General features: G+C 34.5%; 2 protein-coding genes and 2 long non-coding RNA genes across 8 annotated transcripts in view; 2 read left to right on the plus strand and 2 right to left on the minus strand.

Annotated features, from left to right (window-relative positions):
* LOC144573228 (uncharacterized) overlaps positions 1–10,677 on the minus strand; it is a 38,161-nt gene extending 27,484 nt beyond the window's left edge. Inside the window, exons 1-2 of the mRNA XM_078322946.1 lie at positions 10,505–10,677; positions 10,343–10,422 (exon numbers count right to left, since the gene is read on the minus strand). Coding sequence (XP_078179072.1) covers positions 10,343–10,375 — 33 coding nt within the window. The 5' untranslated portion in view covers positions 10,376–10,422; positions 10,505–10,677. The remainder of the gene's footprint in view (positions 1–10,342; positions 10,423–10,504) is intronic.
* LOC144573227 (uncharacterized) lies at positions 1,311–7,004 on the minus strand. 5 transcript variants are annotated; one of them, XM_078322943.1, is made up of 12 exons: positions 6,772–7,004; positions 6,346–6,415; positions 5,186–5,239; positions 4,636–4,680; positions 4,343–4,437; positions 4,162–4,258; positions 3,898–3,942; positions 3,670–3,733; positions 2,964–3,075; positions 2,800–2,869; positions 2,093–2,536; positions 1,311–1,888 (listed from the first exon to the last, which is right to left on the minus strand). In XM_078322943.1, exons 2-9 carry the CDS (start codon positions 6,376–6,378, stop codon positions 3,068–3,070), a joined length of 441 nt encoding a protein of 146 aa, XP_078179069.1. In that variant the 5' UTR covers positions 6,379–6,415; positions 6,772–7,004; the 3' UTR covers positions 1,311–1,888; positions 2,093–2,536; positions 2,800–2,869; positions 2,964–3,067. The 5 variants fall into 5 exon arrangements, 1 of the variants encoding a protein (XP_078179069.1); XR_013517910.1 differs by lacking the exon at positions 5,186–5,239 and having other exon boundaries at positions 3,670–4,258; positions 4,343–4,441; positions 4,551–4,680; XR_013517909.1 differs by lacking the exons at positions 5,186–5,239; positions 6,772–7,004 and adding an exon at positions 6,723–6,743 and having other exon boundaries at positions 3,670–4,258; positions 4,343–4,441; positions 4,551–4,680.
* On the plus strand, positions 3,105–5,350 carry LOC144573230 (uncharacterized). Its single transcript, XR_013517914.1, has 3 exons — positions 3,105–3,233; positions 3,315–3,723; positions 5,224–5,350. It is a non-coding gene; the product is annotated as an uncharacterized LOC144573230 (long non-coding RNA).
* Positions 10,678–11,115: 438 nt separating the features above from the next.
* Positions 11,116–12,387, plus strand: LOC144573126 (uncharacterized). The gene is made up of 3 exons (XR_013517884.1): positions 11,116–11,269; positions 12,092–12,166; positions 12,270–12,387. It is a non-coding gene; the product is annotated as an uncharacterized LOC144573126 (long non-coding RNA).
* The last annotated feature ends 3,690 nt before the right edge of the window (positions 12,388–16,077 follow it).

Consider the following 16,077-nt stretch of genomic DNA (forward strand, 5'->3'; position numbering starts at 1 on the left):
AGTATGTTAGGTGGTTGTATTCAAAATTGTGGGTAAAGTGTCTGACTTAAAAATAGGAGCTTCTACCATATCACGATATAGTCACTTAGCTTGTTGGCACCATGGTTTTGGAAATCTATCGGCAGCTCTGATCGGAAGGGTAGATTTGATTGCATTGATGATCGGTTGAGATATGGGGGAATGGTGTGATGTCCACCAGGTTGGTGGGGCTTGATTGTCAGCTACGTCTGCTACAAACTATTTTGAGCGGGGCCGAATTTTTTGTTGTTAGGCTAGCTGTTATTTATTTTTTCGTTCAATTAATGAAAGATGTATATTTTCTTTTGTAAAATGTAAGGGTTAATCATCTGCTACTAAGGAAATATTTGTATTGTGTTTTGAAGACGTAGATAGAAATGTACTGTATCTCTTTTCTTTTATTTAGTTTAATATATTGTACATTTGATGCTTCTTTTTTCTATTATGTCTACAACTATTTATGAATTAATTCCGGAAAATATCATTTATTGCAGGATCTAACAAGAATTTTTTTTAAGTACTTGATCGATCAGGGAAAAAAGGAAATTGAATCTTATGAGTACTTGATCGATCATTCTTGTTGCAGTTTTTTTAGTACTTGATTGACTTTTTTGAGTACTGAATCATCTTGATTGCTGAATCATTCATGTGGAATTTCTAGGAAAAAAATAAAGGGAAATAGAATCTAGCAGTTGAACAAATCATACCAGTGGAACAGAAACTAGCAGAGGCGGAGGGGGTGCATCGCAATGGAGGGTGTACAGCGGTGCGGAATGGCGGGAAGAGAGAGGAGTTGAAGGTAGGAGAACACATGTTAGCAACTGATAGTGAAAAACGATAGCACACTCGGTAAGCTAAAGGGAAATAGCACCGACCAAGAGAGAAGAGGGGAAGGGCACGGAGCGTGGTAGGAGAACCATGTAGCAGGGATCTGATACGGTGCGGAATCGCGGAGATGGGTCGACATGCAGATTTCCGAGCGACAAAGTGTTTTTTTTTTGGGGTTTTTTCGGCAAAATCGTGGAACCAAGCGAATACAAACGGTGGTTTGGAGATAACGGGAGGAAGCGTCACCTTAAAACAATCTCATCCACAAAATTCAAATCAAACGGTTGAGAGGTAAAGTGTTACTGTTCATTGCTGAAGTGGAAATTAAGGATGTATAATGCCTCCAATTTAAATTTTCTAATTCCCCTCTTGTTTACGTCTCTCAGTTTTTTACTTCTAAATTCTCACAAAAATGCCGACAGAATATGAATAAGCAATTTTTTCGATTGACCTCAGAAACAGTATAGAACTTGGAAAAAACATATTCATATTAAGCAAATCAAGAAGTATTTTACATGTCAGAAGAAATGGTTTCTTCTACAGATAATGGAAAAACAAAAAAAAATTGAGTTCCCTGAAGAACCCTTATGGTATCCATTGATATCTCCCATCACATTATGAGCTTTAAAACTATAAATTCTTTCTTAAATCAAATGTATAACCTCTGAAATTCTTTCTTCATTTAGTCACCTCCCTGCTTTACTTCGATCCCATTAGTTAAGTCCCACAAAATAACTCAACATGGCCACTTGGCCAGTCCATCCATGACTTAGTTGGGCTTCCAGACTTCGTATCCGTGAAAAGAGTTCACTTTCAAAGTGCGTCTTCTCTAATTTGATCCATGGAGGGTGTTCGAAGGAACTGGTAGCCTTCCCTTCCCTTCCCTTCCCTGATAATATTCTCAAGAGCTCCCAGAAACTTCTACTTTAGCTCTCCCTTTGGCTTCGTACCAATTTGTGCCCCATTTTGAAATAGGAAGGTTCATCAGCCTTCCATTGACCCCCAATTGTTTAATTATTTAGCCCCAGGTAGGTACAACATCCTGTTAACATGTCCAAGTAAATCACATATGAAACTGCTGTGTGGTCATTTTCTTATCTATTGGGATTATACAACAAAAGTATTATCCTACATATTCGTATAAAAATAAAACAACTTCAGATTATCATGTATTAAAATTATTTTAGGTAAATTCACTGAAAATTTTAGCCAACCAAGGTTATCACCAAGTTTGAGCAGCAATTACCTTTCCTATACCACTCATCCCAAACGAGTCCTCAAAATTTTTACTCTGGGAGAATGGAAAAAACAAAGGTGTTGGTTAGATAATGATTGATTGATGATTTCAAGAGGAAATTTTTTCTGAAGATAGAGCTTTCATTTTTATAGAAGAAACTCGAATCATGAAAGTTTGTGTCTGAATATATTTCTATAACGAACCTGTCTTTCGAATGTTGTAATTTCCCCCATAAGATCCCTGTTAATAAGAAAATGTAAAATGCTATTACAGAAGTTGAAATTTATTTTTGTAATAGTAGATTTAAAATTAGAAATTATCACTACAAACATGAAGAAGCGGTTGTTGTGCGACGCAACGGTCAGTGAAGCTTGTCAAGATCCTGACCTTTTCAGGATCCTTATTATGAGCTTAAAATTCAAGCTCCATTTTTTTCTTGCCAATTCCCTATATCTGTAATAAGACAAGCAAGAGAAGAAAGGGAAGTTATGTTTAATACAACCCAATAATTAAATATCATCATTACAATCAAACATTAGAAATTAATACGGTAATCTGAGCACTAAAACTTATCACAAAATATAAATGTGAAAATGTCCTAAGAAAGCACAAAGAAGACCCACCATACTTATTCCTTGTACTCTATAGAAGATATCTAAACTATAAATGCTTCCTTGCTCTCCCTAGGAACAGAGAGATAAAAGAAGGGTATGTACCTTTGAAGAAATTATTAGAATAGGCATATAGGTGTCATTTTGGATCTTCCAGAGTTCACATTCTTGAATTCTGCAGCAAGGTTGTGATAATTTTATGGGTCTGCATTAATTTTCTCTTATTACAGAACTAACAACAAAATTTCTTATAGAGACTGTATTCTTACAAGAACAATGAACTGGACATTTTTGTCCACAAGATCAAGAAAGGCAGCGGCAAGAATGTCAGGGCCAATCTTCTCTTCAAGACAGCCGACGAAGATTTCAATAATTATCTGTCTGGAAACCAAGCACACAGTAATACAACTGTATCAGATTTTTGGTACGTGCATGCTAATGGACCCACATTACAACCTTCATAGATTACCAAATATCTAAGAATACAATACTGTTATACAAATGAACCATCAAGAATAATTATTTTAGGATATACATTAGTTCTAGCTATATTTTCATATTTGAATAATATAGGGCATTAACATTAAGAATAATTATTTTAGGATCTACATTAGTTCTAGCTATATTTTCATATTTGAATAATATAGGGAGTTACTTTGACAGTCTTTTGAATACTTGTATAAATTAAAGTGCAAAATTCATCTCATATTAAAGTTGGATGTGATCTACATGGTCATTTGTACAAATGCCCTATTTGATTAATTTCAGGTCTAATTTTGGTTGTACTTTGAGAGTTTCAAATCAGGGTCGATCTGAATTTATATTTGGTGCAATCTTTATTGTTATTTGCTCAAATGTCATTTTCAAATTAGTTAATTTGAGGGTTAATTTTGGTAACATTTTGAGAACATGTAAACATAAGGGCAGGGAATCATGCTAAATTCAAATTATGACCAAATTGAGCAGCATTCTTACCTTTCCTAGACCACTCATGCCAAATTGAAGTGCAACCTAAAGCAACTCTTCGAGGTACAACATCCTGTTAACATATCCAAGCAAGTCACATATGAAAACTGCTGTGTGGTGTATAACAATTATACGTAGCCCTTCTTCTGGTTATCATGCATTAAAATTATTTTTAAGTAAATTTACTGAAAATTTTATTCAACTGAAGTTATCAACAAGTTTGAGCAGCACTCTTACCTTCCTAGACCACTCATCCCAAACGGAGTTCTCAAAAATTTTACTCTGGGAAAAAAAAATTGTCAGTTAGATAATGATTGATTGATGATTTCAAGAGGACAATTTTCTGAAAATTGAGCTTTCATTTTTATAGAAGCAACTGCAATCATGAAAGTTTGATAATTATTTCTGTTTCTGAATAATGGATGATTGATGATTGATACAAATTTGTTTCTAAACATATATGAACATTTCAATATCATAAAAAAAATGTTTTAAAATTACAGAAACAGAATTGCGGACCAAGCACAGTTGGGTGTCATGATTGTCAGTACTGGCTACAGAGTCAGAGATCTTAATTACCACCCGCCATTCCCCACACCTAAAAAAAAGATAATTATTTTCAAGCAGAAATCCTAATACAAGTTAAATAAAAAATGCATTGACATGAACTAGAAAAAAAAACCTTTTGAAGAAACATGGGGTTGTCAACGAAGACACAGTTAACACCGCTCTCATGGCGATGAAAATAATGGACTGTTTCGTATTTGTCTCCAACGTCTATCTACACATAAAATCAATCCCGTCAGAAAAATGAGTTTCTAGGGGCGTGCATTAATCTTTTCTTATTACATAATTAACAACAAAATTTCTTCTGAAGATTATAGTCTTACAAGAATGGCAGCGGCAAGAATTTCGGGTCCAATCTTCTCTTCGAGACAGCCGATGAAGATTTCAACCTACAGTGGCCGCTAGAACCTCCGGTTTGGGGACCTTGTTTATGCTCATCACTTGAACAGTCCTCTGTTTGTTAGCAAAAACAAAAAAGAAAAAGAAAAATGCATATTGAATTAGTTGATTCAGTTTTGAAGAACAATGTTAGCTTAAGAAAATTCGAAAATACTGCACATCTCCCAAACCATTAAGTACTCTATATTTTAGAGGCACCGCATCTAATATCCCCTATTTCTCTTTTCAAAAACAACAAAATCCTTATTGTAATTAAAGTGCAGAATTAATCTCATATTAAAGTTTAATGTGATCTTGTGATCTACATGGTCATTTGTACAAATGGCCTGTTTCATTCATTTCAGGTCTTATTTTGGTTGTACTTTGAGATAATCAAAGCAGAACGGTCGATCTGAATTTATATTAGGAGCAATCTGCATTATTATTCGCACAAATGTCATTTTTCAAATTAGTTATCTTAAGGGTTAATTTTGGTAACACTCTGAGAACTTGCAAACATAAGGGCAGGAAATAATGCTAAATTCAAATTATGACCAATTTGAGAAGCATTAATTCTTACCTTTCCTAGACCACTCATGCCAAATTGAACTCTTCGAGTTTTCAGTTTTTTCCTCTGAAAGAATTGCACAAAAAAAAAAGAGTAGTGTTACAGATTTTAACAATATTTTATTTACTATTTTAAGCTCATTAGGGTTACAATTACAATATTAATTGTTTCAATATGATTAAATTAAAATCAGAGCTAATATAGATATCGGTCGATTATGATGTACACTCGGGTCTGAAAATTTTACACCATTATAAGTACTATTGTCCTTTTCAATAGTTAATCAACAACCAATAAATAGAGCGATGATCTCGGTTTGTTTTGTACTTATCTTTATAGAAGCAGCTAAATTTGCTGATGTTTATTTGTTAATTAGTTACTGTAGGGAAGTCGTCTTTCAGACTATTCATACAGTATGTACAATTGAATATAAGCATTTGTAGGACAATTCACTAGTAGTATTTGTGGGACAATTTGCGAATGGTATTTGCGGGACAATTCGCGAATGGTACTTGCGGGATTATTCGCGAATAGCTATTGCGGGACTATTCGCGAATAGCTCTTGCGGGACAATTCACGAATGGTATTTGTGGGACGATACAAGCAACAAAATTTTGAAACATACGTGCAGGTGAATAAAAACATTTTAAATGGCTTGAAGCCCTTTTGTTTTAGCTCATTTTTTTTTCTGTTACAAGAAGCACTTGTAAGGAAATTTTGAGTTTTGGCCTTAAGTTGGAGCTAGATACACAGACAAAAGTTTAGCTTCAAAGGTAAAGTTCATCTTTAAATTTAGATGGAGCAGTTATTAAATAAAAGAACATATCTACTTAGGCTTTACTTATTTGAACTGTGACTTTGGACATTTTCTATGCAACTGACTGGAGGAGGTTGCTAAAATGACCATATGACTTTGTAAATAATTTTAAAAAATAAAATGAAACATTTGACAAAATCCAACATTAATTTGGACTGGGGAGAGATCAATTCTCTGAGAAAATTGGAGCCGTCAGAAAATGTTTAAAAAAAAAAAGGAAAAAAAAGGAAGATGAATTGAAACCGCGAGAAAATCTCTCAGGTGATGGTACCATAGGACACAAATAACTCGCTCTTCTAGGCTGACAGAGAGCTACTTAGGAAATAAATAAATCAAGAAACAGAGTATAGCAAACCTTTTTGTTTCTCTTCTCGTCGAATCCTTTCATAGAGATCAATTATCATATTTCGGTTTGCTCCTCTCGCCTAATCATTCAAAGAGAATAGAAGGATCAATCTTCTATTTACCAAACCCTACGATTATATTTTTTTAAGAACCATTTGAGGAGGGTCTAAATAACCCTTTTGATCAGTAAAAAAAAATGGAATAAGACTCAAAAGGGAGGCAGCGGTCATATTTTTAAACCACAATATATACTTTGGCAGTGTACAAAGATGTATCTCTACAGTATTTTGATCTTGTCCGTTTGTTTGCAATATGTTTACAAATTAAGATGTTGATGTGAAACAGCCAAAATCCCTAATCTAAATTCAATTAATAAAAAAAACTTACCACCACGAACAGCATACAGTCTTTTTTTTGAAAACTTGGTAGTAGCTACCAAAGTGAACAGCATACAGTCAGAAACCGACCAGGAGAGGTGCGAGAGGTGGGGGAAAGGAGAGAAGGGTTTAGCAATCTTCGCTTAGGTTGGGGCGGTGGAGTGAGAGAGCCGGAGGTAGGGGAGGGGTTATTAAGTAGCGCGAGAATGGGGGTAGTGTAACGGGAACGTCACGAGTGATGAGGGTGAATGTGTGCCACGCGGCACGGAGAGATGACAGGTGCCAAGTAAGAATGCCAGGCGTTTGTTTCGCTTTGACCTTTTTCTAGAAAATGCGGGTAATCTTTCCTGTTCCTCTGTCGACGTGGAGCAATGAAACAAACCTATGACAGATGGGCTCCACATGATTCTTTTGGATTTATCTGTTATATTGGGTCAAGAAATTACGATTTTGATCAGTTCTGATAAATGTTACTTAATTGAATAGAAGCCCAATGTGTGTTTAATATGATCTCAAGTCCGTACTTAATATGATCTGGGCCCGTATTTCACCGTTTGATGGATTCCAGCTTACAAAATAAAAAGACATCCCATTAACAGCAAACATACACCGTTTGATCAGATATCTTTCTTATTTGTGAGGATCTTTGGAGTTGGTTAACAAAATTCTACAATTATTATCATTATCATATTATTTTATAATGAAATCGGTTGTTGATAAATTTTTAACTATTTTTGTTTTTTGTTCATTCTCTTCACTCTCTTCTTGGAGTAGACGTTGTTATGCATTTCATTTTTTATTTCAGTGTAGATAGCATGCTTTGTTGATGTCACAATGAATATGGATTCTCTGGACCAAGTTCAGCCAGAATGATTTCTAGATCGTTAAGCCAAGTACATATTGTCAAATCAGTCTTTTGCTTTTAATTGGTGAGTTTCTTTTAATTTTTCACACAAAAATGCCAACAGAGCATATATATGTAATTTTTCCTATTGACTCCTGAAGCAGTAGTATAGAACATGGAAAAAACCTATTCGATATATCAAAGCAAAGAAGTATTTTACATGTCAGAAGAAATGGTTACTTAATTGTTAGAAAAAAATGATGAGTCTGTTGAAGAACCCTACTACAATCCATTAATATCTGCTATTTCATTATGAGCTTTAAAACTACTAAATCCTTTCTTAAATGTATAATACACCCTCTGAAATTCTTTCTTTAAATCACCTCTCTGCTTTACTTTCAAAATAACTCCACATGCCTAGTCTTCTCTCTTTGAATCCATGGAGGGTGATTGAACTTGTAACCTCTTCCTTCAACTTTAGCTCTCCCTTCGTTGTCGCCTCTTCCTTCGATGTCGTACCAATTTCTTCTGTTAACATATCCAAGTAAATCACATATTAACAGCTCTGTAATGTTATATCATAATTTTATGTTGCCCTTTCTACATAACACCAATTTTTTTTTTTATTTGGTACATTGTGGCAGGATATTATACAGTAACCCCTCTCCATTTGAAGACCAGCAAATCCATATTTAAATTTTCCACTGCAAACAAACATTTTCTTATCTATTTGGATCATACAACAATAGTATAATCTTATCCTATATATATATATTCGTATAATCTAATAAAAACCTTCTTCTGATTATCATGCATTAAAATTATTTGAAGTAAATTCAGTGAAAATTTTATCCATCCAAAATTATTGCCAAGTATGAGCAGCACTCTTACCTTTCCTAGACCACTCATCCCAAACGGACTTCTAAAAAATTTTACTCTGGAAGAATGGGGAAAAGATGTTAGTTAGATAATGCTTGATTGATGATTTCAAGAGTAAAATTTTTCTAAAGATTGAGCTTTCATTTTTATAGAAGCAATTGCAATCAAGAAAGTATGTTTCTGAATATATATTTCTATAACGAACCTGTCTTCCAGACTACTCAAACAATAAGCAGAAAAGTCCTTTCTAATGTTGTAATTTTCACCATAAGATCCCTGTTTATAAGAAAATGAAAAATGCTATTACAAAAGATGAAATTTATTTGTAAAAGTAGATTTAAAATTATAAATTATCAATACATACATGAACAAGTGGTGCACCCAGCGGTCAGTTAAGCTTGTCAAGATCCTGACCTTTTCAGGATACTTGTTCTCATGAGCTTCAAATTCTAGCTCTATTTTTCTTGCCAATTGCCTATATTTTTATAAGACAAACAAGAGAAGAAAGGAAAATTATTTTTAAAACAGACTACAGTAACCCAAGAATTAATATCATCATAACAATCACACATTAAAAATTATTAAACAAGAGAAGAAAGGAAAATTATTTTTAAAACAGACTACAGTAACCCAAGAATTAATATCATCATAACAATCACACATTAAAAATTATTACAGTAATCCGAGCCCTAAAACTTACCACAAAATATCACAAATATCCGTAAGAGTGATAAGAAAGTAGAAATGTGAAAAGGTCCTAAGAAAGTACAAAGAAGATATATAAACTACAAATGCTTATAATCTCACCAGAATGATGAATTGGACATTTTCATTCATGAGTTCAGGAATGGGGGAAGCAAGAATTTGGGAAATTTTCCGTCTGAATTGGTGCAATATGCATTGTTATTTGCACAAATGGTCATTATTCACATTAATTAATTTGAGGGATTATTTTGGTAACACTTTGACATTTTGTAATCGTAAGGGCAGGGAGTCGTGCTAAATTCAAATTATAACCAATTTGGGCAGAATTCTTACCTTTCCTAGACCACTCATGCCAAATTGAAGTGCAACTTAAAGCAACTCTTCGAGTTTTTAGTTTCTTCCTCTGCGAGAATTGCACAAAAAGAGAAAAAATAGTGTTACTCATTTAAAAAATGATTGATCGACTATTTGCAGCTCATTAGGGTTACAATTACAAATTTACAATATTCATTGATTCAATATGATTCAATTAAAATCAGAGCAAATATACAAGATAATGGTCGACTATGACATACACTCGGGTCTGAAAGTGTTGCACCTTCATAAATACTCTTGGCCTTTTCAAGAGTTAATCAACTAACAATAAAACAGAGCGATGATCTCTGTTTGTTTTGTATTTCTCTTTATAGAAGCAATTACATTCACTGATATGTATGGAAGTTGTCTTTCAGACCATGCATGATGTAGAGAACATATTCCGACATATTCGCAAATAGTATTTGCGGGAATATTCACAAATAGTATTTGCAGGACGATAGAAGCAACATAACCTTTTAAAATATGTGTACAGCGATACAGGTGAATAAAAGGTCAAGTTTGAAGCACTGGTAATTAAGGTAAGTTTGGAGCTTTGGAATTTGGATTGAGTTGGGAGCTGGAGATGACGAACCTTAGGTTCAAAGATAAAGTTCCTCTTTAAATTTAGATTAAGGAGTAACAAGCTAGATAAAAGAAATATCTACTTGGGCTTTATATTTATTTAGACTGCGTATTTGGAAATTTACTATGCAACTGACTGGAGGCAAATCATGATGAAAATTGAAAAGTCTTATTCTAGTTACATCCTAGTTATAAACCATCTTAAGTTGACAGAGCTACTTAGGAAAAAAAAATAAAGAAGATAAAGAGTAATTATAGCACACCTTTTTGGCTCTCATCTCGTTGAATCCTTTCATGCATGAAGATCAATTATCAAATTTCTTTCCTTCCGCTCTTTGCTTGTCTAATAATTCAAAGAGAATAAAAGATTAATTTTCTATTTAGCAAAATCTCTAATCTAAATTCAATTTATAAAAAAAACTTACCAGCATCAACAGCTTACAGTCAGAATCAGGATTGAAAGTTGAAACCAGCACCAAGCAACTAATACTTGTAGAAACCGACCAGGAGAGGTGTGAGAGGTAGGGGAAATGGGAGAAGGGTTTTGCAATTAAACTTCGCTAAGGATGGGACGGCGGGTTGAGACTTGAGAGAGCCGGAGAGGGTAAGGGTTATTAAATAGCTGGAGGAGGGTGATCTGAATTTGCGCCACGCGGCACAGAGCGATGACAGGTGGCAGGTAGGAATGCCAAGCGTCACGAATCCGGGCTGTCTGTTCGCTTTGACGTTTTCTATTAGTGGGAGAAAATGCGGAAATTTTTTTATAAACCATAATGAGTAAATAAATTCTTCCGGAACCAGCATGATTACTTCGTTTTTTTGAAAAACCAGAAGGACCGAGTGCTCCATTCGGTCTCCAGTTTTCCCTTTTCTTCAGACCGAATGGAGCACTCGGTCTCAACCATTTTTTCACGTTTTCCCTGCAGGCGCCACAGAAAATCCTGAAAATTCCAGACCGAGTAGACCATTTGGTCTTGAGATTTATTAAAGTGACCCGTCTCTGTGTTGCGTTCCCCATTCCCCCATTCACCATTTTTCCTCCCCTCCCCTGTCTCTCTTCTCTCTCCGTGGCTGCCTCAAAATTTTTTTTTTACTCTCTAATTATTAGTTTAATTTTAATTCTAATTATATAGGTTTGTGTATTTTTGAAAGGAGAACAAGAAGAGCTTCAGATCTACAAGTTTCGTTAGGTATGGAGTTTAATTCTCTTATTTTTGATTAATAATCCGAAATTATAAATAAATAGTTAGAATAAATGGTTTAGTAGCATAAATGATTTATGTAATAATGGTAGTATAAATAAATAGTTTTTGTGTAATTTTTTCTTTTTGTAGTATAAATGATTTATGTGTATTTTTTAGTAGTATAAATGGCTTATGGACTAATTGTAGTATAAATAAATGTTTATGTAGTAATTGTAGTATAAAAAAATGATTTATATAGTAATTTATTTGCATGTAGTTTATGTAATAATTGTAGTTTAACTAAATAGTTTATGTTGTAATTTATTTGTATGTAGTTTGCATGTAGTATAAATAATTGTATTAATTTATATTTATTTGCATGTAGTATAAATAATTGTATTAAATAGTTTATGTTGTAATTTATTTGTATATAGTAATTTATTTGCATGTAGTTTATGTAATAATTGTAGTTTAACTAAATTGTTTATGTTGTAATTTATTTGTATGTAGTTTGCATGTAGTTTATGTTGTAATTTAATTGTAGTATAAATTATTTTTGTAGTAATTGTATTAATTTATATTTATTTTTCTAGCGTAATTTAAGTTTATATATTGTAACTATTAATTGTAGAATTATTTAGTGTACATGCATTTAGTAATTGTTGCAATCATTTATATTTTTCGTGTAATTTAGATTTTTCCAGTGTAATTGTAGAATAATGAAAAATAATAGAATGAATGTTAATATTTAATTCAATATTTGCATGTCAATATTGAATTGGAATTGCATGTTAATATTTTTTTTGTATGAATTTATTTATATTGTAGTGGAAAATGGAAGGTGAACAATCTTTATTGCAGTTGCCCCAAAAGCAACATAAATTATATGCGGCGACTACGAAGGTATTTATTTAATATCGGTTTGAATTTAAATTTACTTATTAAATTTTTGAATTCTAAATCTAATTTTTGTAAAAAAAATTTTGCATGTCAATTATCGTTCCAGCCTGATTTTGAACTGCGTACTGGTAGTTGCAAAATGGCAGTTAGGTACCAGCCTAAGATGAAAGAAGGTTTAAAAAATTTAGGCTTGTATCAGATGGTTCATGTCCATCACTGTCTGATAGATAAAGGGTTGATCACTGCTCTCGTTGAGAGGTGGAGGCCCGAGACAAATATTTTTCATCTTCCGGTGGGGGAGTGCACAGTGACATTGGAAGATGTTAGCTGTTTGTGGGGCTTATCTGTTACTGGTAAAATATCGATTTAGAGAAAACGGCTACATGGATTTTGATATACTTTATACCAAATTAAAGGTATGGAAGTCTAGTTTCCATAAAACATAAGTTCTCTATACAAAAATATTACAGATAAGTACAGTTTTAATGATTAATGGGCGAAGGTCAGAACAGCTACAAATTTTTTCTATTTTTACCACGTCTGAATATTCTACTCCAACGGCTACCAGATGGGCGGCTACCGGATGCCTCTGCTTGGCTACCAGACGGGCGGCTACCGGATGCCTCTGCTTGGCTACCAGATGGGCGAATACCGGATACACTTCTTCGTGAACCTTGTGTAGCAGTTGCCTCTCTATACATAGCGGATGCCTCTGGACGTGGACCAGATACGCTTCTTCGTCTTCCATCAGTTGCTCCTTTTAAATAATGACAAAAAAATAATTAGGTGTGTGTCAAATAATTAAAATATTAACTTATTCACTATGTAATTTCGAACCTGAATTTCTTGTTCTATGGGATCCCTCTGGACGATGTCCTACATTGCGTGGCCTAATTCGAGCTTCCATATCATCCATAGAATTAGGAATTATCTTGTGCTTTCTCCTACCCTTATTAACTTTATTTGGGTCTGGCCTGATTATAGGCGCTCCCGCGTCAAATGGCCAATTGTGAGCGTTACCAAAGCTGGAAAAATTACCCCTCCATGTGTTGACATAATTTTCAACACTATAATAGTGGCTTACATAATTCATCGAATTTAGACGAAACTTACAACACACCGCTAGGACGTGGTCGCAAGGAATACCAGTAAATTGCGGTTTCTGACACTCACAAATAGGCAACCCCCCCTCTCCACCTGGAAATCTAACTTCATACTTCATATCTCCCTTCACTCCCTACAATCAATAAATCAAAATAATTAAATGTTATCATTTATAAGTTGAAACTGATAATTTAAGTAAACAGCTGACATACCGTTCTGACGACTCCATCATGAACTACGACCTCAAAAACGTTGGGCCCCATTGGTATCACTCCATGCTCCTTTCCTTTTGCTGTCCGATATTCTAAAACTGATAATATATTCTCTGATAATTGCATTCCTCTTCGAACCCACTGTTGAGCGACCTTACCTCTATTGAAATACCAATCCACAATTTTGTAAAATGTGCGATCAACTATCGCTGTTATAGGCAGTTGGCGAGCCACTCGAAATACGTTGTTCAAGGATTCTGATCCGTTTGTAGTCATTATACCCCACCTATTCATGCCTCCGTCATGACATTGTGCCCATTTATGGAGTTGCAAAGGCTCTTCTTCGAGATTTCGCAACCGTTTACCACACCACATTACATACTTATAAGTAGTAATACTCCTACCTTTTATCAAATCCATACCCTCATTAAACCTCCAAGGTTTCATCTTACAAACAAATTTCTTGAATATTTTTTTTATGATTTGGTCCTTGCACAACTTGTAAACATTTGACGCAATATGTTGAGAACATAATCGATGAACTGCTTCACCCCTTTCCTCACACCACCCTAAATCAGGTCTATCAAACACTGAACGGATTGCAGCATGCTGGTCTGATATAACGCATATCCGACCAGGACCGACAACATTTTCACGTACAAATTGCATAAACCAGCCCCAATTAGATGAACTCTCCTCATCCGCAATCCCGAACGCAATTGACAATAATTGTTGTTCTGCATCGTAGGCGCATGCCATGAATAATTTTCCTTTATACCTGCCGGATAGGTGTCCAGCATCTACACTTATAACTGGTCGGAGATATGGCCAGGATTCAATGCATGGACCGAAAACCCATGCCACACGGGTGAAAATACGGATGCCCATTTCTGTAGATGGTTCATGCTCAATTACGTATTTTGTGCTTGGGGTAGACATCTGGATTGCACTGAGCAAAGAAGGTAGCAGTTCGTAGGCTTTTTCCCAAGAGCCAAATAAATCAGCAATAGCCAACTCCCTCCCTCTCCAAATCTTGTTGTATGAAGGCTGAACCATTTTGTATCGATTTCTAACTGCAAATCGACATGCTTTAATTGACATCTCCAGGTCCTCCTTCAAACCAGGTTTGATTACATCTGCAATCATCCTGGCAGTCAGTTGACGACTGTCTACTTTACAAGCAATACTGTAATAATTGTGCTCGTATGGGTTTGTTGCAATTGTCCAATTTCCCGTCTCAGTAGTTTTTGCGTATACCCTCCATGGACAACCCTCTGCTCTACATATAACTATATAGCCAGTACGATTGGTATGGGTTTGTTGTAATTCTAAGTTATGATTTAGGGCAAATTCACCCAACTGAGATTTAAGATCGGCTTTGGAGTCAAACATCTGTCCCACTGAAAATTGACCGTCAATTCTGGGTGGATAACCAAAAAATGCTTCATCCTTGTACGGCATCGGCACATCGTCATTAAATGCCGGAAAAGGATGCTGCAATCCTCGATTAATAAAGGGAATAGAATTTACCCACTCCTTCATTACATCTTGCATTCTAATTTGATCCTCCATTTCAGCCATATCATCTTCCCCGACAGCTGAGCCACCAAGGTCAGAGTTTGTGTCTGAGCTAGAGTTTGTGTCTGAGCTAGTATTATTATTCATCTCATTAAAACGAGTTACCAAATCATCCACTATCGGTATTTCGGGTGGGTTATCACAATATATGCGTGAATCAGACACCGTTGGGTCTCTGCTACTTTCAGGTACACTACCCGGATATGGGTCATAATTGGTCTGATTAACAAATGGTACTGACTCAACCACTAAATCAAGAAGTTTAAAATTCAGTACCGGAGTGGCATGTTCAAGCACCATGTGCCATATCGTTCCGTTGTCTATGCTAAACAACTGGTATTTTTCTGCTGAGCCAGGGGGTGCGGTATTCAAACGTGCCCTGATTGTCAATTCGAACTGGCTAGGAAGCAAACGAATGCCAAGATATATATTTTTTCTTAGCTCATCAAGACTCGTTAAGTTAGTAATAGCAAATGTGCAGGTCGGTGCGTCTAAAATTTTGCGTTCATGATAAACATTTATTATTACTTGAGACATTACCTGAAAAAAACAAATTTCACAATCAATCATCGATATCATTTTTAATTTTACAACATATTTAAGTGGGATTTATAATTTTATAATTTAGATTTATTTTAAGTCGAATTTAATTTAATTTAAGTTTTGTGTCAGGTTAAAATAATAATTTGACTATTCAAAAAGCAGTATATCACCACAAAAATTGCTAAGAACTGTCAAAACTATCTAATTAATTATTTATCAGTATATCACCACACAAAAAAAATTATCATTCAAAAGCAGCAAGCGCTTGTGAAACAATATACCTTAGTCTTTATATTATTTTTTCAAACTGAGAATTTATAAAAGTTATGAAGTTGCATGTAACTTTTATTTTCTTATCATGTCAGAATGTTAAAAAATATAGTTCATTTTATATAAAATCACGAAATGGTAAACCCTCAAGATCAATAAAAAAAAAAAAATTTCAACTTCATTACTTTGTATAAAAAAAACTAAATA

This window comes from Carex rostrata, chromosome 21 (assembly GCF_964058835.1).
Source record: "Carex rostrata chromosome 21, lpCarRost1.2, whole genome shotgun sequence".
NCBI classification, from domain to species: Eukaryota; Viridiplantae; Streptophyta; class Magnoliopsida; order Poales; family Cyperaceae; genus Carex; species Carex rostrata.